Genomic DNA, 24505 nt, shown 5'->3' with positions numbered 1-24505 from the left:
CACCAAAAATTGGTGAAATCTCACGCGTGAGCATCATGCGCACTCATGCGCAGAAGCTGACTCTCACATTGGCGCAGGTCTACATGCGTCAAGGAAGTGGAGATGTGTGCACATCTCCCTTTTTCCTACCAGGGTGGTGTATCGGACCGTACATGTTGCAGCCCAATATTGGTCCCCAACCCCCCTGTTTGTAGACCAACACTGGGCCGTGGCATGTCAGAAACTGGGCCACAAACAAGTGAAGCCCTATCCAGGGGATGCAGTCAGCAATCAAAAGCACATCCCCTCTGGTTTGTGGAAAATCCTCTCTCTGTGGAACCGGTCCCTGGTGCCCAAAAAGTTGGGGCCCACTGATTTAGAGTGTGTGTAAAACTCTGCAATTGACTGACTTGTCCCTGGCTTAATTGGATACCTAATTGAAGAGACTTCCTTTCTTGTATTTCCTTCCCGGACCCCTGCCTCTTCATTTCTTCTTCTTCTTGCCTATTGTTTTGAGCAGTGTGTGCAGCTCCCAGACTGATCTCTGCTGTTAAACCCTTCTCAAACTCTATCTCTTCAAGAGCCTTTACCCAGACGCAGCATAACTCTAGTCATTCACTAGATGGCAGTCAAGAGATTTTTTTCTTCCCAGCTCTATGATGGGAGGGGAACACATTAATTATATACAGGTACCTCTACCTAAGAACGCCTCTACTTATGAACTTTTCTAGATAAGAACCGGAAGTTCAATTTTTTTTTGCCTCTTCTCAAGAACCATTTTCCACTTACAAACCTGAGCCTTCGAAACTGTAACTGGAAAAGGCAGGGAGAAGCCTCCATGGGGCCTCTCTAGGAATCTCCTGGGAGGAAAGAGGGCCAGAAAAGATGGAGAGAAGCCTCCATGGGGCCTCTCTAGGAATCTCCTGTGAGGAAACAGGGCCGGAAAAGGTGGGGAGAAGCCTCCATGGGGGCTGTCTAGGAATCTTGTACTGTAAGCCATTGAAGCTGACGGTAGATCTGTAGGTCAGTGGTTCAAATCTCATCACCGGCTCAATTCTGAGGTGGGTAAAATGAGGACCCGGATTGTGGGGGCAATATGCTGACTCTGTTAAAAAGTGCTATTGCTAACGTGTTGTAAATCACCCTGAGTCTAAGGAGAAGGGCGGCATAAAAATCGAATAAATAAATAAATCTCCTGGGAGGAAACAGGGCCTTCACCCTCTCTGTGGTTTCCCCAATCACATACATTATTTGCTTTTACATTGATTCCTATGGGAAGAATTGCTTCTTTTTACAAACATTTCTACTTAAGAACCTGGTCACGGAACGAATTAAGTTCGTAAGTTGAGGTACCACTGTATGCATATTGCCAGTATAGTTTAATAGAGTACTATTGTTGATGGTTTTGATTTCACAACACCAGGAATATTTAAATGGTGATTAGACTTTGGGCTTATTCATTTACTTAAAAAAATATCTCTGAGATTCACCCATCAGTACCTGGGACACCCATATAGCACTCAAGAATTCAGGAATGTATTTTGTCTAGCAGAGATTAATGGAGTTGACAGTCCAGTTCATGAAAATACACTCATTAATCCATTATTTTTCATTTTAGTAATGTAATTTGGGGCAACTGGTGAGTAATACTGTTAGTATTATTTAAACTATTGGGAAGCAAACTGTTCTCCACTGTGATTAATTTCTGGTATTTCCTAATTTCTTTTGTGTCTGATTTAAAATTATACTGCATTACAATTTTTTCAACAGAAGTTTCAAGAGTATTATCCAACTGTTTTGTCTGGAAGGTATGCTTACCTTTCCTGAATGGAATGCAGCCCATCCAGGTTTAAGTTGTTCATTGACTCGAAACCTTTCTCAACTGTGGCTGAAATATCGAAGTAAGAGCAGTGTGTTGTCAGAGCAACACTTGTTTTGTTTGGCTGGTGTTTACAATCACATAAATAGTAAAGCCAACTTGAGAAAACAACATAACAAGCACATAAGTAGTTTTCTGGTGAATCACTTGAAGAGCTTCTTGTACCTTCTTTTATTACACATCTCTGGAATATTCTTTTCCCAATTGGAAACACTCCTCCTGTAACATCCTGCAGCACCCAACATAATAGCAATTGCCTCTTCTATGGAACAACATCATGCAACTAGTTTGATGGCTTCATTATGGATGACGGTTTTGCCTAAGCTGAGAAATTCTTGGGCTAAATCCCAGAGACTTTCTATGTAAACTCTCCCTCCTACATACAAATTGTCCCTTTCTCAAGTGTTGTGGTTAGCTCTGGCCCTGCTCCTGCCCCAAAGACTGTGGATGTGGGGGAGACATCCACATGCTGCAGGCCTGTTTTGCCGCCCCCCCCCCGGTGGAATCTGATGATGAAGGCTCCTCTGACCAAGAAGACATAAGTGACAGGGAGGAGGAGAGTGGGGCAGACAGCTCAGAAGGAGATCAATTATCTAGCTCCTCCTTGGATTCAAAACAAGAGTTAATGATACAGCCACGCATGCGGAGAGCGATGCATAGGCAGCAACAACTGAGAGATTATTATAAAAGAAAATGAGACCACCTGTGGTTGGGTGGGGCTGTGGTAATTAGTGAGGCTGCTATAAAGAGCAGCCTGTGGGTTTGGCCATTGTGGAGGATTATCTGATCGTTGTGTTTCATGACTGCTTTACTGACTTTGACCTTTTGTGTGCTGATTTTTCCCCACTTTGAAACTAAACGAGAGCAAAGTGTGTTTCACTTTGTGAAAGAAGAAGGACTGTGAATTGCCTCACAGCTGCAAGCTAAGTATCACAGAACTGATAAGGGACTTGTACAAATTACCAGTTTGTTTGGAGACGAGTGCTCTTTGCTATACCAAAAGAGGGCTTAGTTTAAGTGAATTTTCATTATAAAGAACATTGTTTTGAATTTTCAAATGTGTGTGTGTCTGAAATTTGTACTTGTGAATTTTTGGGAGGAGTGTACCAGAGAGCCCAACAGAACATCAAGGAGCATAAGTAGTCCAAGGTGAAGGAACGCAGGTTCTCATAGGATTATCCTCCCCATAAAAGACTGGTATGGTGCTGAATTTTGGTTCCTTGGATTCATTGTTTTATTAACTACTGATGATTACCTCTTGTTTCTTAAAGACAGACAAAAGCTATGCCATTAGTTCACCACAAAGTGCTGTGGCCTCAAAGAAATGTATATGCTGCTCAAAAAAATAAAGGGAACACTCAAATGACACATCTTAGATCTGAATGAATGAAATATTCTCATTGAATACTTTGTTCTGTACAAAGTTGAATGTGCACAACAGCATATGAAATTGATTGTCAATCAGTGTTGCTTCCTAAGTGGACAGTTTGATTTCACAGAAATTGGATTTACTTGGAGTTATATTGTGTTGTTTAAGTGGTTCCTTTATTTTTTTTTGAGCAGTGTATTTTGATATGTATTGGGCTGTACAAGACAATCTATTAGTAAAATGTCCCCTATTGTTTGGGGTGACTTAGTGTACATAGATTCATGACACTACTCCTTATCTGTGCAGTTCCATCTTGCACTCTGTTTGTTGGGGTTATCAGTCTCCAATGAGGTTCTGCAAACTCAGAGGAGTGGTTGGGGAGAGAAATTTGGGGCGCACATTATTCCAACCTGAATTCCAAGATTTTGAGAGGAATAAATGACAAAAAACATCAGTAGTTTTTTTCACCGTTTTCTTTTTAAATAAGCTCAGGACTTTATTTAGCACAGCTGCATTTTAATACAATACACATATACATACACAACAAGGATATTGCATTCAATGCCATCAAATGAATCGATGCTCACTGAAAGGATATTTGAGCCACAGAAAGTGAGCAAAATGAACACAACAGGTACAGGAACAGAGAACTTGGTCTTACTCAAATTTAGTACCCAGTAATTTGTGAAGACTTTTGAGCTCCCGTCTGATAATTGCAAAGAAGCCACCCCCATAGATCAGATGACAATGTAAGTAACAATGCAGATAATGTTTTACAAATGACTCAGTGCTTGTTTCTTTTGTTACTTAGGAACAACAGCAACACAAAGGCAGTGAAAATTATAATCCTAACACTTGAGGTGCTTCCTACCAAGGAGAGAGGACCTCTGTACTCTCAGAGTCCAGCTTCTTCACCTTCCTGCAATAGCTTGTAAAAGAATCCCATGCAGAAGGCCAACAAATACAGATAGTCCTCAATGTGCAAACACAATTGACCCTCCAGTTTTCTGTCGCTAAGCGAGATAGTTCAGTGAGTTCTGTCTCATTTTATGACCTTTCTTGTTTCCGTTACCCACGCCTAATATTGGGAATTACATCCCCTTCCATGGCACGCAAGACAAGTAAACAATAGAAAGGTATCAATTAGAGGTGTGTGGGGTTGTAGGAAAAGAATTCTGCTAATTTATGGTAGCAAAAAACTCAGTAGTAGTCAAAGGGTCTAGTGTAAAAGAAGCCAATTATCCAGCCATTTAGTTCAGCAATTGAAACTTTCTCCTTTTCGCAGATTCTAGCACAAACATAGCACTACTATGTTTGCCTATGGATGGGCTTTGTTACATTTATTCAAAGCCCCAATTATCTTAAGGCACCCTTAATATAACTGTCTGTACGGCCTTGGGACACAGCCCCGTTTGCTGTATAACAACTGGCTGGCGGAATCAGACTTGTGGTTTGCCCCCTTCATTTATAAAGATTGTAGTTTGCTCTTAATGATTTTTCAGAAATGGCCAAAAAGTGATATAATTCCTGTTCATGTCAGAAAATAATGAATGGGTGATTGAATTGATGGAGAAGAGGGAGACAAATGACATGAATACAGTACCTGGAATTAAATATAACTGGGTTTTGTAATTAAATATAAATAACTCCATTTTGGAACTAGTGCATTTTCATACTTATTATATTCAATACTGCAACAAACCTGAGTTGCAGGCCCTTAATATCAGAGACAGGAATAAGAGGATGAAGAGATGTAACTTCTCTTTCAACCAGCTCAACCAACTAGTTTATGGTACAGTGGTACTTGTAATTTCCCATCTTTTTTTGTTGTTGTTCCGATCACCAGATTCCTAATCCTTGGTTATCAGTACCCAATTTTTTATAATTCCGGTTGTAGTTTGAAAATAAAATAAAAGGCCTATGTCACTATCTAGGTTTATATAAATACACACAAAATATTCATCCACTTGTTGCCATATCCCCAAAATTACAACATGATAGCATAAACATAATGTTATTATGTTTTGATAGACAATGCGAGCAGAATTTGGGCAAAACGTAATTAGCTTGTTTTCTACTATACATTATTCCCTCTCCTCCCTATTCTGCATGTAAATAGCTATATAAAACTATAAGAGTTAAATGATTGTTAATAATATTTCTACCCATTCCTACCCACATGTTTACCATCACTGAAAAGTAAGTATGAGATTTCTTTTCAATTTTCTGCAGCTGAATTGCTATCAGCAGTTCAAAGACTTGAGCAAAGATTTAAAATTGATACTGTACTCAGAGGTTACAATGAAAGATGAAAGGATGCTTTGGATTCTACAATGGTCAGCCAATGTACGAAGTCTCTGGATTGTGCTTATCCATCTGCATAGGTGTTCAAAGAATAGAAATCAAAGAATCCAAGGGAAGGCTGAGGCATACAAAACAAAACAGATTAATTAACAGCTGCAACTAAAAACAGTGCCTTCAAGAACTGGCTGGTGAGTTTTCACTAAGCATGTTGGTATCCATTAAGGTTTGCAAAAGCCTTCTAGGCAAATGAGAAACATAATTTTTGCCTTAAAGAATTCAGTAGATCAACTCAAAAGAGGATTCTTGAAATCAACCCAAAGATCAGCAGTGAAGTAGACTAACTAGCATCCATCGCTTCTTGCAAAGCCTCATGCTATTTGCTTTAATGCATATTTAAACGTTGGTATAATATATGTAAATAACAGAAAAAGTAGAACAAACAACATATAGTAAATAATACTGGTTAAAAATTATATACTGTTGGCTTATGTTTTGTAGCAGTTAATGTCTGTATGACAACTGCAATATTAGTTCCCTCACCATAAAAATATAGCATTAAAAAGTCTTCTGAACATGACTCACAATAGCCAGAGAAGATTAGGTCAGCATCTTCGCGCCTGCAGAATTCTGTGTTTTATTGTTATGTTGGTAACAGAAACCTTTCTATAGATTTCCATCCACAATCCACCAGTCTTTAGATGAACGTAAGCTTCCAGAATGTGGTAACTGAGTTCTATCCGTGTGTTTGTGAGACACTTACTTTATGAATGGTTGTGATATTTCACCAGAAGAAAAGTAGTGATACACATCAGAGCAAACCTCACAGGCCAAAATAATGGGATCTGAGGATGCTGGCCTTTCATTCATTTCTGTTGTCATGGCTGACACACGGATCATTCATTGCAGCTTCATCTATATTGCTGAAGCTTCTAGAAACTTCAGACCAATTTTCTCGTTCGCCACTTTGGCCTTTATAAATCCCAGATGGAGAAAGTGTTGTGCTTCCAGAACTCTGGTTTTCATATATGTTGCTTTCTAGAACATCCTCAGCCTGGTCGCTTTCAGTTCTAGGGTGTGATGTAACTGCACATTTATAACTGTAGTTTCTAAAAATCATGCCCTGTGTACATTTTTCATGTTCTTTGTCACAATCACCGGTAGTAGAAATATTGGCCTCTTGGATATCATGGCTTTCTTCATTGGAGCTTCTTGATAATGAATCAGCTGCTTTAAAGCTCCCAATTTCTCCACTGCGACTTCTAGAAAAGCTATGCCCGCCAGCGTCTTCCTTCTTTCTGTGAACCTGAATAGGAGTGGAGGTCTCTACAGGACTTATACTATCACTGAGATTCCTAGAGAGGCTGCCTGCTTGTTCAGGTTCAATTCTGGAACCACTAGATGATGCACTTCTGACATCATGATCTGGATAGCATATATCCCCATGACTTTCTTTGATTTCTTTACTCTGGTCTTTTATAATATCAACATCTACAAATCCTCCTCTTCTGCTGCTCTGACCTCGGGAGGAACCGCCATCCAAAATGCCTCGGTTGATTCTGGAAACCACCGCTTTGACGAAACCTTCACTTCCATCGGTCAGACTGCTCGAGTAGTCAGCTCTGTCCGGCACACTGTGAGGTCTGGCAAAAACACCTTGAGTTAAGCCTCCTTTTTTGTTGGTGTAGTTTTTAGAAAAACCACTCTCTGATTTGCTTTTTCTCCCATATGCAAAAAGGCCAGGATTGTTGCCTGCGATGGCTTTATTCTCTGTTGCATGAGGTCTAGAAAGTTCAGGCAATGAAAGTTCTTCACTTCTGGGACTAGGATCTCCTGGAGTATTACTTCCCAAAGCACTTTCTCTTGCTTTACTATGAATTTTTAAATCTGTCTCCTCGCACGGACTTTCATCTACACTAGTAGGGCTTCTGATGAACACACTGTCACTTAAAGTTGTGCTTCTTATACTTGGGGTTCTAAAGCCACCATCCTTTGAGACAGATTTTTTCTCACCACTAGGGCTCTCAGAAACACTACCCTCTACGCAAGCTGTGTTACCACCAGTATTACTTGGGTAATTATGGAGGTTGCTCTCCTGAATACCTTCAGTGTGGCCTTGACTAAAGATAGTATCTGTAGAGTCTTGGCTTTGGTCTCTTTGTATTTTAGAAGAGTCACCCGATGAACTCTTTCTGCTGGCCTCAATGTTGCTTTCACAAATGCCACCTACAGGGACTCCACCATCTTCAGTGCTCCTTGTTCGAGAAAGTATAGGTTCTGCAAATCCTTCATGGCCGCCTCTAGATTCAGGCTCATCATTCTGGCTTCTAGCTAGGCTGACCTCTGAGATGTCCCTGTTTATCTCATTGTGGGTCCCAGAAATGCCACTTTCAAGGACCCCATCACCTTCAGCATTTGGGGTTGTGGAAACAGGTTCATCATATCCTTCATTTCTGCATTCATTTTCATCGCTCTGGCTTGTAGAAAGCCAGCCTTCTACATAGGATGCACTAGTCCCACTGTAACTCCTAAAAGGGCTGTCTTCTGAGACGCCACCACTGAAACTTCTACCAAAAGCATTCTCTGCAAATTCTCTGCTACCTTGGCTTTGAGACTGGTAACCAGCTGGTAGGCTTTCTTTCCTACAACTATGGTATCTACGTCCAGTAGAACGACTGCTTTCCCCACTTTGAGTTCTGGACAAAAATTCTGCACTTCTAGGACTTGGACTTCCCAAATCGGAGCCCTCTTGGATGTTGTCACTGTGTGCTCTAGTAAATAGGGTCTCAGTCAGGGCTTCATTTTCATTGTGATTTCCAGAAAGTCCAGTTACCAAACTGTTTCCACTGTGGATCATTTTATTTGTCAAATCTTTTGCTCCCGATGCCATATCTGGGAAATTTGTGGCGCCAGAGTTGGGTAAAACTGCAAAGGCAAAATACAAAACACAGGGTTTTTTTCCTTTTAAGGTTATTTTCAATTTTATTTTTGCTTTCAGTACTCACACACTTGAATTAACATAATTTTGAAGAGAATTCCACAAGTTTTTCATGTTGTATCCCACTAGCTTTGCTTAATCTCAACTCATCCAGTTCTTCAACATTTGGGTAAGCAAATGAGATTAGAGCAAATGTTTTTTTTTAAATGATCATTTCAAAGAAATATTAAAGAACAAACTTACAGGACTTTGGTCTGGAGAAGATTTTGCTAATGAATACAGGTGATGGAGACTCCATGCTGTGATTAAAACAACAAATTAGCTCAGTTTTACTATAAAATGCCAGTTTTCAGAAGAAGCATATAGCCATATAAGCAAAACTTGAAAATAATGAATTGAGGAACCTTCCTAAGTTTTTGAAACATTGACAGTTCCCATCCTAGAAAATTAAACAGTTGATAGAGCAATGGATGCTTGCTGCCAGGAGAAAAACCCTTATTTCTTACACTGACATATCCTTAAGAATTGCAGATACATATAAAGAATGTTAGTCACTGGTGCCTCTTCCTTGTTCCTTTAAGCACTTAATAAAATAGGTGATAGTAAATGCAAAGCTCTTTGGAAGTCTGAATCTTTAGAATTCCAACCAATTGGCATCTTTGGAATTCTAAGCCCCCAGGAGATTCTATGGCATATTTTGTAATTCAATTCAATTCAATTCAATTCAATTCAATTCAATTCAATTTAATTTAATTTAATTTAATTTAATTTAATTTAATTTAATTTAATTTAATTTTTGATTGATTGATTGGATTTGTATGCCGCCCCTCTCAATGGACTTGGGGCGGCTAACAACAGTGATAAAAACAGCATGTAACAATCCAATACTAAAACAACTAAAAAACCCTTATTATAAAACCAAACATACATACAAACGTACCATGCATAAATTGTAGAGGTCTAGGGGCAAAGAATATCTCAGCTCCCCCATGCCTGACGGCAGAGGTGGGTTTTAAGGAGCTTACGAAAGGCAAGGAGGGTGGGGGCTATTCTAATCTCTGGGGGGAGTTGGTTCCAGAGGGCCGGGGCCGCCACAGAGAAGGCTCTTCCCCTGGGTCCTGCCAAACATCATTGTTTAGTTGACGGGACCCGAAGAAGGCCCACTCTGCGGGACCTAACTGGTCGCTGGGATTCGTGCGGCATATCTGTTAAATGTATTAACTACCAAACCTGTGCAAATTCAGAAACCACTCTTCATACCAAAACCACACAAACTCTAATATTCATCCTTTGCCTTAGGAGGAACCTGGATTAGATTAGATTGCCATGTGACCTGAAATGGTGGTGATCAGCTTCATTATTCCACTATGGGTGGAATCAATGCTGGAGGACAGGGGTCCTTAGCCTGGTACTGGGCCCTAGCCCATTTGGAACTGAGCCGCAGAAGTGGTGGGTGAGGATGCATGTTGGGCATGCATGCTCAAAGCATTTGTGAAAGTGGCGCATGAATGCACATGAACCTATCCACTTCCCTCCCCCCACTGCCACCATGACTGCTTCCCTAAAAGACATAGACCAATAAACATCTAATTATGAAAGTGTGCAGACAGCTAGGGAAAATATATATCTGTATTTTGGAATTCAGTTTTGAACTAATCTTTGGCTTTAGTGCAGACTCCCAGAAATGTGAGTTCAATTGACCAATAAGAAAGCCATATTAGTCTCTGATAAAAATAAAATAAAAAACCAGTGTGGTCAAAGCAAACACATTTTATTAAATCTGATCATTTGAACTGTAGCTGCAGAATTTATTATGCCTTTTAATATATATATATATTTTAAATGTTGGACAAAGTGCTACCAGACTTCTGATTTAGTGATCAAGGATTTTAGGATTCAGAACATTAACTATCTCTAGTATAAGTACCTAATGCTAGAACAGGCAGGGTCTAGAACAGGGGTGTCAAATTCATGATGAAACATCATCACGTGATGTATCACAACTTTCCCCCCCATCACTAAAATGTGGGTGGGTGTGGCCAGTGCATGACACATCCAGCCTGGGAGCTGCAAGTTTGACACCCCCGATCTAGAATGTTAGATCTACAGGAGAAATTATTAACTCTACCCTGTGCCTATGTCTGTATTTATTTATTTATTAGATTTGTATGCCGCCCCTCTCCAAAGACTCGGGGCGGCTAACAACAATAAAAAAGACAATGTAAACAAATCTAATATTAAAAATAATCTAAAAAACCCCAATTTAAAGAACCACTCATACATACAAGCATACCATGTATAAATTCTATAAGCCTAGGGGTGAAGGGAAAATTTCAATTCCCCCATGCCTAACGACAGAGGTGGGTTTTAAGGAGCTTGCGAAAGGCAAGGAGGGTGGGGGCAACTCTGATATCTGGGGGGAGTTGGTTCCAGAGAGTCAGGGCCGCCACAGAGAAGGCTCTTCCCCTGGGTCCTGCCAGACGACATTGTTTAGTTGACGGGACCCGGAGAAGGCCAACTCTGTGGAACCTAACTGGTCGCTGGGATTCGTGCGGCAGAAGGCAGTCCCGGAGATATTCTGGTCCGATGCCATGAAGGGCTTTATAGGTCATAACCAACACTTTGAATTGTGACCGGAAACCGATCGGCAACCAATGCAGACTGCAGAGTGTTGGAGTAACATGGGCATGTTTATGAAAGCCCATGATTGCTCTCGCAGCTGCATTCTGCACGATCTGGTTTCCGAACACTCTTCAAAGGTAGCCCCATGTAGAGAGTGTTACAGTAGTCGAGTCTCGAGGTGATGAGGGCATGAGTGACTGTGAGCAGTGAGTCCTAGTCCAGGTAGGGCCGCAACTGGTGCATCAGCCAAACCTGGGCAAACGTCCCCCTCGCCACAGCTGAAAGATGTTTCTCTAATGTAAGCTGTGGATCAAGGAGGACCCCCAAGTTGCGGACCCCCTCTGCATCAAAGAAACTATAGTTTTTTTCAGAACAAAAAGTACTATAAACCTGCTGAATTTTTCAGTTCTCCTGTTCAGAATCTGGATGCCTGAAATGCAGAGTTGCATTCTGAATATTTTTTCCCTTAGACTATGACATTCATGCACCACAACATTTCCTGATTTTTTAAATTTTATTTTAATGTTGAAAAATAACTTTGTTATGACATGCCGTAGGCATCAGATGCTTGGATATGAAATAATTTCTGAAGGAAGCTCAATCTCTCTCTTGAACAGATATTTTAGAGGCAAACTAACCTAAGCTCTACTTTCTTTTCAGTTTATACGTCCAGAAGCTTCAAATAAACAATCTTACCTGAATTCTTCTCCTTCTACTAGTTTCCTGTAAGTGAGAATCTCAATGTCCAAAGCCAGCTTGGTATTCATCAGCTCTTGATACTCCTTAACCAACTGAGCCAAGTCTTGCCTGGCATTATTAAGGGCATCTTCCAATTTTGTCAGTTTTGCTTTGGCATCGTTGAGGGCTGTTTCTCCTTGTAGACCAACATCTTTGATGTTATCCTCTAAATGTAGACACTGAGAACACAGAACATCACAAGTAAGGGAAACAGCTTGGTGACCTCTCAAGCCCCCTGTTTTGCCTCCATCTTCCCATTTGAAATAAATACAAAGTTGAACTGGGAAGACACAAAAATGTCTTTACTCCTGCATGTTAGTAGTAGATGTAAATTGTTGCAAGCCTCCAAGCATATAGGCAATCACAGACAAATGCCTGCCCATGTATCTTCACCAGCTCATTGCCACCACTTGCAATTTTCCTTTATTACCCCATGCAATAATAGTTTGGTTGTTGCTTTTAGCTTGGATAACTATCAAATTTGAATAACTCTAAGCCACACAGGAAAAGGAAAAAAAACATACATAATTATGTTTCTTAATCAGCTACTACATCAACCACACCAAGTAAATAAACAAAGCTGAGTGGGCAAATATGTCCAGATGAGCTTCCTGGGCTTAAATTCTTCAGTAGTAATTTTTCTCTCCTTTGTTCTTTGAGATATTAATTTTCAAAACTTCTGTCATAAGTGCAGGCATTCCTGTGGACCAACTCTCCCAGCCTGGTTTCTGCCAAAAGTTTTGGGCCACATGTTTCTTCAGTTCCAGCATATGATGGAAACTGATAGTTATCATATGTGGCGGCTCACTGACAGAGAATTAAATTTACTAAGATAACAACATGGTACTTAACTGTATCATGGCACCCTCAACATGCATAATGAGATCCATAAAACCCCAAATTAATCATATTTATACCTATACCTATTTCTATTCCTATACCTATTTATTTATATTTCATATTTCTGAACCACCAATTTCATATTTCTGAACCACCCATCTTCCTCAGATATATATATATATATGTATGTATGTATGTATGTATGTATGTATGTATATATATAATTTTCAAATTCAGCAAAAAAACATGTGACATATATATATATATATCTACAGCAGCACGAAGCTTACAACTTCAGCCTGATGATGGTGAATGTGATTTCACCGAAACGTCGCATAGACACTCAAAATATTACACAGGGCAAACCCCGAACTCAGAACAATCTACATATATATATTTGTTTTCGTAGATTTTCACGGGTATATGTATGTAGATTGTTCTGAGTTCGGGTTTTGCCCCGTGTAATATTTTGAGTGTCTATGCGACGTTTCGGTGAAATCACATTCACCATCATCAGGCTGAAGTTATAAGCTTTGTGCTGCTGTAAATATAGTTTGTTTGCAACTGCCATTTGTTCCTTATATATAGTGGTGGGGGTGGAGATTTGGTTTGAATGTAGCAAATAGATTGGGTAGATATGTTTTAATGATTTGATTGGTTGGTGGAATCACATTTAGTTGAAGGATTGACATGGCGATGATTATGATATGTTTTTTTCTTTAAGGCTGGTTTCCAAATCTCTGGTAGGCGGGACCTGTCATCTCGTTTGTTCATGCTGTGGGGGTGTTTTTCTATCTCTATGGCTTCCATGATTATTCTTTTGTATACATTTTCATATATTTGCACATGTGAATGTACACACATATACTCCAGGTTAGTTTAGTGGTTAAGACATAAGACTAGAAGTTGGGAGGCTCTTAATTTCAGTCCAACCTAGGCATAATGATCTTGGGCTAGCCACTCATTCTCGGCCCTAGGAAGAAAGCAAGGGCAAGTCACTTCCAAAATGTTGCCCAGAAAAGTACAGGGACTAAGCCAGGAAGTTACCAGGAGTCAACATTGACTTGAAGGAAGTAAAAAAAAACCTCAACAACAAATATATTCTCATGTGATCACAAACAATTTTTATTCTTCCATGAAAATGTTCAAAATGAGATGAAATAACCAGAACCTCATATAATGTATAACATTATAGGACTATGATGGTGAGCCTATAATATTTGTGGCACGTGGAGCCATATTGGAGGGCACGTGAGGTGTTGACCTAGGTCAGCTCCAGAGTGCATGTGCATGCCAGACAGCTGATTTTCAGCCTTCCAGAAGGCGGGGGAGACCATTTTCACCCTCCCCAGGCTTCAGAAAAGCTTCCAGAGGTTGTGGATGGTGAAAAACAGACCCAATAAACCTACTGGAAGTTAGTTTCTGGACTTCTAGTAGGCCTGTTGAGCTGTTTTTTGCCCTCTCCAGGCTTTAGGGAGCTTTCCTGAAGCCTGGGGAGGGTCCACTGGAATTCAGGAAATGGGCCATTTCCAGTCTCTGGAGGATCTCTGGAGGGGTGAGGGAGGCCATTTTCCCCTCCCCAGGCTCCTAGAAAGACTTTGGAGCCTAGGGAGGGCAAAAAATGGACCTACCAGGCCAGTAGAAGTACGCACATGCGTGGAGGAGGGCGGTCGTGCATGCATGCCCAGGGGGACAGGGCAGGAGGATTGAAATAAGGATGTGGGCAGGCACGAGTGCAGGATAGTGTGCAAAAAAAAAGTGACACATACAGATAGAATTGTTGGCTATCAATAAAATTAACTGCCTTGGAAATGGCCCTGAGTTGGGCCGAGAGGCAAATAAGGAGCTGTGATGTTCCTTCAATACACCAGGGTGATTCGACACAAAAATATGTAACCCTTCCCTGGTGCAGAGCTGAAGGGATTGGATACTGTAGCCTAGAGGATAATTCTCTGCCTTACAAGGCAAAGGTTGCAGGTTCAAGTCCCAGTGGGTATGGCTAGCTGATGAGGCCAAAATAAGGCATCTATGTATTTGGGGAGGATTATGATTATGCAATATTCTACCAGTCACCTTCTTACCTGACTTTTCAGAGAGACAATGCAAGACCTCAACTTTTGGATCTGTATGTTTAACTCAGCAATCATCCTCCGGTCATTCAGGAGATGGTCCCCATACTTAGCACATAGCACTTCCCTTTCATTCAGCTGAAGGTAAGAATTAAAAGAATATTACACATGGTAATGCTTCCTGGCCCCTCTTTCTCTTTCAGCAGCCACAGCATGGAATATAAAACCAAAACCTCCCTCAAACCATTACATTGTGATCTGCAAGGACCGTATTCACTAAAGTCAAAATCTCTCTACCTCAAACATCCGGAGCTCTAGACTCAACATGCCCAGACCATATACAGTAACATTTGATTTGTGACTAAAACAGTATAATGAAATGTTTTACATCTGAATATTAATTTATTTTCTGCTTTCTTATGAGCATTCATATGAATTCTATTATTTTCTTTTCTGTTGTCATTCTGTGCGTCATTATTGTATTTGATCCAGAGATACTTTTTAATAACATATTTTATTTATGTTATTTATTTTATTGTATTGTATTATATTTCTATGCTGCCCAACTCCCTAGGGATTCAGGGTGGCTCACAACAAAAACAAACATGGTTCAATATAAAAACTTTTCAATTTAAAATAATTGTAGCCATCCATACATTCATGGGCCAACCTTGCTAGTAACCCCACACCCCGAGGTCAATGGCCTCAGGCCTGTCAGAAAAGCCATTTTTTTACAGCTTTCCGGAAGGCCGATAAGGTGGGGGCAGTGCGGATCTCAGTAGGTAGCTCATTCCAGAGAGTTGGGGCAAGCACAGAGAAGGCTCTCCCCTGCGGATCAGCCAGCTGACATTGTTTAGCTGATGGGATCAAACCGGTTGCTGGGAGGTATGTGGTAGAAGGCGGTTTCAAAGCTACTCTGGCCCTGAGCCAGTTTATTTCTTTCTTGACTTTGTTGAAGCTCATTGTCATATTTTCTGACAGCCTCCATTTTGTATTTTTTGTGCCATGCTTTTAAGTTCAGTTAGGCATGGAGAGCTGTGGCAAAACCAAGTGTTTATAAATTATTCTCCTTTTCAGTGGTATTCATTACAACTGAGGTCCACAAGAAGCACTTAGGACAGTTTTTAATGGTACATGAACGTATACCTTAATTCGGGTGAGTGCCTCCAACTCTTCCCAGCTTTTCATAGCCAAATCTTCATACTGAGCTCTCACATCCTCCACAATCTGGTGGGGGTCAGGAATGTATCTGTTGTTGTCAATCCCCAGCACAACCGAAACATCTTTAACCTGGGACATCACTTCCTCAAGCTCCTAGATACAAAGGACATGGGCTGAGATTAATACGCAAATCATACATTTAAGTTTACATCTGGCAACTCAGCACTGGAAGCTCAGCTATAAATGGATTTACTGGATTTACATTTTTTTGTTTAGCATGTCTCATTCATTTTCATTAGGAATATAGGATGGAAGATGGTAGATTGGTATTATTACCCAAAATGCAGCTCTGAAATTCTATAATGATCTACAAAGAAATTATTTTTCTGGCTAAGGAAAAAAGCTCAGGAAGAATAGATTTCCAACTCATATTCTTACAGCAGCATGAGAAAAGCAAGCAGTCAAATAAAGACCAGATTTAACACAATTTTAAAAGATTACTGCTAGATTATTACTATTTTTTTTAAATGAGAAACTTCTCCACGGGGAAGAAGGCAGAGTGAGCGCTGAAAACATCTTTTCTGCAAGAAAGGAATGGGAATTGAAAAGAGACATAGAATTAGCCATTGTGGTAAGGAGTTTTCAGTCCTAAGTTGGAAGAAAAGTTGGAGAACAATTCGAAGCAGGTTTTATAACTTTGAAGCCACCCTACTCCTGTGACATGAATACCACAAAATTGAAGCATATATAATAGCCATGCTTGCAAACTGCAATCATACCCGCAAGTTATCTCATCAACCATCTCAGAGCAAACAGAAAATCGTTCAAAAATTATTTATGGTCCAAGACCGGCCATAAGACCTTTTGTTCTTTTCTTTTCCCCCAGAATAAAGGAAGACTCTGATCTTTGGCAGATATTCAAAGTAGATAATGTTGTCACGATAAAGGGGAAAGGCTTCAAGGTCACTTCCAAAGAAGGCAGATTTTGCAGCATAGAAACTTTCACAGAAAATGTCACAGCCATTAAACCGCACCAACACATCCTTGTGTCATGAACAGGAAGGCAAGACCCTACATGAAGGTTCTGAAACAAGAACTCTTTGAATGTTTGGCTAGTCCTCACGTCCCACTTTCTTGAGTTTTTACTTGCCTTCTGTCAAAATTGATTTATGATAGGACAAGTCCACAGGGTTTATACTCCTGATCTCAGGGGGAGTGGGGAAGCAGCAGTGTTAGAACTTGTTTGTAGTGGTTTTCAGCCTACTTGGAATGGCCAAAAGCAGGAATGGAAGGCACAGTTTATCATTGGAGAATAAAATGGAATGGAATAAAATAGAATAGAATGGAATGGAATGGAATAGAATAGAATAGAATAGAATAGAATTCTTTATTGGCCAAGTGTTATCGGACACACAAGGAATTTGTCTTTGGTGCATGTGCTCTCAGTGTACATAAAAGAAAATATACATTTGTCAAGATAACATAGTACTCTGGCCCCAGGGTTTATTGCCTTTGAAGCAATTAAGGTTATCAACTTTGGGAAGTAGCCAAGGGTCAATGTCAAGGCAGAGGCAGGGTAGGTTCATCATAAAGTGTGGTAGAATTTGATTTATGATGAGCGGAACTGGTAAAGTGGCTCGTCAGAAACTATGGTATTAATTGTTTAATGTTGTTTACTGAAATGAATCAGCAAAATGCTTGCTGGGTGATTTGCCGCTGCAAGAGCTATTGGTTGCATGACACAATCATCTCATATGATAAAGGAGACGAGAAAATGTTTAAAGTTCATAAGCATAATCACAGTTTTACTTAACGACAACTTCACTTAAGGTCCAGGTTGTGATAAACAAGTGAGGACTATTTATACTATACCCAAATACTCATGTACTTCATTCCTATAACTATGAACAAATAAAAATCTAAGATGTTCTGAGATGGTTGATGAGATAACTTGTGGGGATGATTGCAGTTTCAAGCATGGCTATTATATATGCTTCAATTTTGTGATATTCATGTCACAGGAGTAGGGTGGCTTCTAAGTTATAACAAGCAGGAAGAGGGAGATTATGATCCCGCTATATAGAGTGCTGGTGAGACCACATTTGGAATACTGTGTTCAGTTCTGGAGACCTCACCTACAAAAAAGATATTGATAAAATTGAAGGGGTCCAAAGAAGGGGTACAAGAATGGTGGAAAGTCTTAAGCATAAAACGTATCTGGAAAGACTTAATGAACTCAATCTGTATAGTCTGGAGGACAGAAGGAAAAGGGGGGGGGGGGCATGATCAAAACATTTAAATATGTTAAAGGGTTAAATAAGGTTCAGGAGGGAAGTGTTTTTAATAGGAAAGTGAACACAAGAACAAGGGGCCACAATCTGAGGTTAGTTGGGGGAAAGATCAGAAGCAACATGAGAAAATATTACTTTATTGAAAGAGTAGTAGATGCTTGGAACAAACATCCAGCAGATGTGGTTGGTAAATCCACAGTAACTGAATTTAAACATGACTGGGATAAACATATATCCATCCTAAGATAAAATAATGGAAATAGTATAAGGGCAGACTAGATGGACCATGAGGTCTTTTTCTGCCGTCAGTCTTCCACGTTTCTATGTTTCTATAACTACCCTAAAATTTCTTTCCCTTGCCTGACAGATTGAAATCTGCCTTTTTAAAGAAATAATTAAACAAAAGCAGAAAATCATATGGGCCAGTGGTGAAATCCATTTTTTTTAATGATCAGTTCTGTGGGCATGGCTTGGGAGGCATGGCAGGGGAAGGATACTGCAAAATTCCCATTCCTTCCCCACTTCTGAGAGAAGGATATTGCAAAATCTCCATTTGGTTCTCCGAATTACCCGCCCCCCCAAAAGCCAAAACCAAGGTGGCAACCATATGCACAGTACTGGGAACTCAACATCTGCCCATGTGCAAAAGAAAAAACCTGGACAAAATTTTTAAAAAATCATTTTTTTAAAGAAAAATGGTGGCGCCCATGGGCCGGCATCGATCAAACCGGTTCCATTATGTCATTCCGACACCATCAGCAGTTTGCTACTGGTTTGGGTAAAGTGGTTCGAACCAGGTAGAACCCCCCTTTGGTGAGGGCCTATGGTAGCTTAGGTTCCCTTCCAGCCCCCACTAAGATCAGTACCACAAATATCATTGTATTAAATTGCAGCCAGGAAGTGGGTTCTGGATAATGAAAATCTCCAGAGAGAAAGAATGATCAGGGATTTGCCCATTTTGACTATGGATAGCTGTTCCTCACAGGGAGACTACAAGCATTAAGTTTCTTGTGCTCATCCATTAGTTCAGCAGCTTGGGATTAAAGCAGTGAAGGGCTACCAAAAATTTTACCACCACACTGTGGGCGTGGTTTATGCAAGACACTCTGCATTTGCAGGAGAGGCGGAGTAACTACACAGACACAATGAGCTGGATTTAAAACTGGGTCATTTTTATTAAAATAAATTAGCATAATTTATTTTAAATAAATTAGCATAATTAGCATAATTAAGTATAACCCTAACAAGGACCCGCAGGGTCGAACAATTACTTCTGGGGCGGAAAATGACGTATAATAAACTTCCGGGGCAACTATGGGCGTAGCTCCATGCTAATCCAGGTGAGGGACCACTCCCTCACCTGAGACCTTGCCATGCAGTTGCATGTGGGAGGTCCCGCCGGCTAACCCATACAAGGGGAATTATATGGGCGGGACCCAAAGACAGGTTCCCCCCAACTACTCAGGCCGTCGGCACCACAAGCCTTTGGAGAGAACCTGTCAATCATCCCCAAAGATGCCCAACGGAGAACATGCAGTTGCTAAACCACCACCCAGTTTTCCGCCCCTAACCTGCCTACCCAAATGACCAAAGGTAAGCCAAATAACCTAAAACAGGTGCAAGCACCCCCTAACCGATTATCCGTCTCCGCAGTGTGGAAGAGGCGAAAAAACGGCCCTTGCTAAAACACCCAGGGCTGCCAAAAATTCCTATTCGGCCCCATAGGGCGACCCCCAAGTGGCACACTGAAAGATAGGGAGGGCGGGCGGGTGTCTGCTCTCCGATGTCCGGGCGAAAAGGCCCAACTCAAGCCAGCCAGCCCTTTTATAGGGCTGGGAGGCCCCACCCGGACACGTCACAGATCAGGCCATACTGGCCTGATCATCGGCCGAGATCTCGCGAAGTCTTGCGAGATCTCTGCCGAGAATCAAGATGGTGGCTCCGCCGAGTGCCAGTGTCTCCCGGGCCTCCAGCAAAAGGCGCCGGGGGATGAAGACCCTCAGCGCTATTTCTTTCAGCATCTTTCAGTGCAAATTGGGTGCTCTGGGGGGGGAGCTCCATTTTCGCTACTCCATTGTGTCCCCAGCAGCTCACCTCTGGATTAAAGAATTAAATAAAAATTCAAGCCAAGCAACACGTCAAATAAAAGAATTAAAGAACCAATATTATGTGAAAGAAGCAAAATTCTCTGATTGAACACTCAAAAAAAAGTGGGGAAACTCTCATTTCCCAAATGTTGTATGTATATGTTTTGTGTATGTCTTTTTCGTTTCTTTCTGTTATATTTGAAAAAAATTTAAATAAAAAAAATTAAAGAGAACATCAATCTGCCCAGAAGCACTATGCAGCCTTTATAGATGTATAACTGGCAGCAAACCTCGCTTTCTTAAAGTCTTGGGATATAATTAATTAACAATCTAAAAGAAATATTCCAAATGGAAGAAAAGAACAGAGGCATTCTGTTTGGAATTAAGAAAAGAAAACAATATTATCTTAAAGGATTTAATTTAAAAGCAAAAAAGCTTAGTAAGATTTTAATTCAAAGAAGTTTTAAATGGATAAAGAGGATAGTAATTTTAGAAAACAGGATATTCTTTTATTCAGTAAAAGGACCTTAGTGGGAATGATGATTGTTTATTATGAAGGAAAGTACATTGTTGGATTTTATAAAATGAGCGGGATAATGTGATCCAGCCTGTGTAATGTGACTACAGGGAGTTAATTGGGACTAAGTAGTTAAACAGAGAAAAGCCAAACAGAAAAAAAAGGGAAAAGCTTAATCTTTTACTTTCACCCTTAAGTAATTCACATACTTTCACTTTCTCAAACAGCAGGACAAGAAAAGAAGCAAAATTAGGAGAAGGAAGAAGGGACCAGACTACAGCCATACAGATAAGGACATTTTAGCAGATTTATTACAGAAAATATCTGAGGATTTGGCAAGAAGATAACTTCAATGGATGGATTCCAAATGTTTGGATGCTTTAAAAAAAGAAAAAGGAGAAGGATTTGCAGGAATGAAACTGGGTATGAAAGAATTTAAAGAGATTGAAGAATCTGTATGGCAATTACCGGTAACTGGAGATCTAAAATAAATTAATGACAAGGTGGAAGATTTAGAAAGTAAAACAGAAGTCATAAATGGAGAGATGGAGAAAGATTTGGACAATTTGGTGCTACTGAAACTAAGAGCAAAAAAATTCAGAGTGAATCCAAAAGAACAGTGAGAGGATATCAGATAAAATATTGATAAGCCCCTGTCTAATTTCCTGGATTGATGTGAGTGAAGATGAGGCAGGGATTGGCAAAATTTACAGGATTAATACATGATTTGCAAAATTAAGACATTTTCCAAGCGATTCCTTGTCCACTTTGTCAGGACTAGAGAAGAGTTTTGCAGTAGTATTTTAATACCAGATTGTGGGTTGCTAGTAGAGACTTAAGTGTATTTTAAAAAATTCCAGTTAGAACATTATGTAAGACTAAAGTGGAGTGTATTTTTGTTTTGTTTTGCAAACTTAAACAGAAGATTGGCGGAATTCAGAGATTCAGTCTGAAAAATTAGAGAAAATGCACTGACATATACAGATTTGACTAGCCAAATATTACAGCAGCAAATGCCTTCTACCAGTAGTGCTTTTAATTCTAGCAACTGAATTGGATAAGAATAAGGAAATCTTTTAATGAAACTTAAAATGGAAAAAAGAAGGGTGAGAAACAAGCATAGAAAGCAATCTATACTTCTTAGACCAGTAATCAACCAGCCCCCTGCCTCCAACTCTTTCTCTTTATTATATTTAATACAATAAATCTTAAATGAATGGAGATGAGCTCAAAGGTCAAGGCAGGGCAGGTGAGCCGTTCTTGACAGAGATAAGAAGGCTGTAAAGATGGGGGATTTCATAATGGCTTGTTTTAAGAAGCATGTCCTCCAGGCTAAGAGAAAGAAGAATTACAGTCTGATTATGTATATGTATCTAAATCATGGAAGGTGAGAGAGGTAGAGCGAGTACCAGGGGGGGTTCCTTAATGAACCAGGTGAAAATAATTAGGGTGTGCAACAGGTGTAATTGCACACTAGAGCGCACTCAGGAATGCTTGTGATTGACAGAGATTACTGGTTCTGTTTCTTAGGTGCCACCATAACTACCTCATGCAACTTAGAATTAAGTTAAGATATGTGTATCAGATATTGCAGGTTACAATTGATCTGACATGTGGCAAAGCTAACGATTAGCAGAAAGGAGGACAGCAACCCAATGTAAAAATAATAAACGAGTGGGAGTTGGTTCACTTTGCACATGCCCCAAAGCATAAAGCCCGAGAAGGATTATGCAGCTATGGAAGTTTTCAACTCCGTCTCTGAAAATCTGTATAAACGTCACTATATATTTCGCTTCCTTATTATTTCAGCAATCTCTCCAAGCTTCAAATCTGGTTCAAATATTTACTGTAAGGTGCTTGTGGCAGTACAAGAAAAGGAGGGGGGAAATCAGGGGGGGAAATGGACATCTTCTGTTTAGTGATGGGCGAACCCAACGGTGTTCGGGTTTGGCAAGTTTGGCTGAATTTTACGCAAAATTCAGCTGAATCCGAACCGAACCCAAACTCGAACCCGAACGGGGAATCCCTCCCATGAAAAGATTCCGGGGGCGGAGATTTGACATCACCGGCAGGTTGCTATGGATGCCAAGGTGATCACTTCCTGGATTCCATGGAATCCAGGAAGTGATCACCTTGGCATCCTTAGCAACCTGCCGGTGATGTCAAAGCTCCGCCCCCAGAATCTCTTCATGGGAGGGATTCCCCAGCTCCTTCAAAGGGAGGTCTTCACATAAAAATAAACATTGTTATTTTTACGTGAAAGGACACCGCAGTGGCGCTGCAAGCAAAGGGCGATCCTTTCACGTAAAAATAAACACGTTTATCCATGGAATCCAGGAAGTGATCACCTTGGCGTCCTTAGCAACCTGCCGGTGACGTCAAAGCTCCGAACGCCGAACACGACCCTGAACTTTGCCTGAAGTTTGGAAAAATTTTGGGTTCGTGTTCGGCATACCGAACACCGCAAAATTCGGTACGGACCTGAATTGTGCGGGTTCAGTTCACCCATCACTATTCCTGTTTAATTTCCAAATGTAGGTCAGTTCCACCTATTTTTAAGGCTGATGTTCTTTGCGTCTAATAATACAAGCAGCATCAGTGTGCAAACGTATCTTTGGCCTTCGTGTAGTAAGTTTCCTTTTCTTTTGGGCATGTCCAAGATTCAAGTAAGCAGTAGTCTTTAAGTGATGATCATTCTAGCTGTTAATAAACTTCGATGTTGGATATTTACTACAAACTAACATTACTCCAGGACATTCCTTCTCTTCCTCTCTTTCTCACCTGCTCATGGATAGTATTCATTAGCTCCACCCAAGCATGAAGTCCGCTTAGTTTTGTTTCCAGTTCTGTCCTGTGGAGAAAGCCATTGTCCAGGTCCTGTGGATGAATGAAGACCAGAGAAAAAGAGTTTGCAACTTTTCACCTTGATTGGAACTTTTGACAAAAATTTCAGTCTGAAACAAAGGAAAGATTAGCATTCTGCCACTGCCATTTGAAAATAACACTTGATTTTAATTGAGAAAAATCTCTGTCAATAGAATTTCTCTGAGAGATCTTCCCAAAATGCATGTTTTCCCCATTGGAAACCTAAATCCAACAATTATACAATTTAGATTTTTTTTTTTAATTGACCTGTCTCTTCTCTTTTTATAATTGCTATTTTGAAATTCAGGTGATTTAGGATCACAATTGAACATGGTCGTAAGAGAGGTGATCATATGACAAACCTGATTTTACTATTTTTTGCTGCAGTTGTTAAAGAAATCTTAAACAAACCAGCATCTTTTGCTAGAAATTTGAAGTTAAATGCCCCTAAATTGCAGTCATGTGACCATGGAGCACTGCAAACAGCCATATTATGTGGATCATTTGCTATTCACCCAAAATGGAATCACATGATCGTGTATGTATGGGGGGGCGGTGCTGTTGAAACTTCAAATGTGAATGCTTTTTTTGGTCATCTATTGGAACTTCAAACTATCATGAAGCAATTGTCATAAGTCACCATTTATACCAATGTCTGAGAGGTTGTGGAGTGTATTTTTTTAAATTCTGAATGCGTTCTAAAGGCATATTTACTAGACTAGAGAGCAGTGGTCCCCAAACTACGGCCCGCAGGCCGGATGCGGCCCGATGAGGTCTTTTAACCGGCCCGGAGCAGCTCACAAGATTTTATTGATCGATATAATAAGCTCCCGAATCTCCTGTCCACTC

The 24505-nt window shown here is 40.4% G+C and overlaps 1 protein-coding gene across 6 annotated transcripts in view; it reads right to left on the bottom strand.

Moving 5' to 3' along the window:
* Positions 1-3682: 3682 nt before the first annotated feature.
* LOC139161500 (uncharacterized) overlaps positions 3683-24505 on the bottom strand; it is a 132502-nt gene continuing 111679 nt past the window's right edge. For all 6 annotated transcript variants that reach the window (XM_070740696.1, XM_070740693.1, XM_070740695.1 and 3 more), the window contains 6 exons: positions 23573-23668; positions 15882-16049; positions 14748-14873; positions 11785-12005; positions 8710-8765; positions 3683-8453 (listed from right to left, as the gene is read on the bottom strand). In XM_070740696.1, coding sequence (XP_070596797.1) covers positions 6391-8453; positions 8710-8765; positions 11785-12005; positions 14748-14873; positions 15882-16049; positions 23573-23668 — 2730 coding nt within the window. In that variant the 3' untranslated portion in view covers positions 3683-6390. The remainder of the gene's footprint in view (positions 8454-8709; positions 8766-11784; positions 12006-14747; positions 14874-15881; positions 16050-23572; positions 23669-24505) is intronic.

The sequence above is a fragment of the Erythrolamprus reginae genome, chromosome 2, assembly GCF_031021105.1.
Source record: "Erythrolamprus reginae isolate rEryReg1 chromosome 2, rEryReg1.hap1, whole genome shotgun sequence".
In the NCBI taxonomy this organism is placed as follows: Eukaryota; Metazoa; Chordata; class Lepidosauria; order Squamata; family Dipsadidae; genus Erythrolamprus; species Erythrolamprus reginae.
Note: the sequence above shows the minus strand (reverse complement) of the source record. Positions and strands in the feature narration are given on the sequence as shown.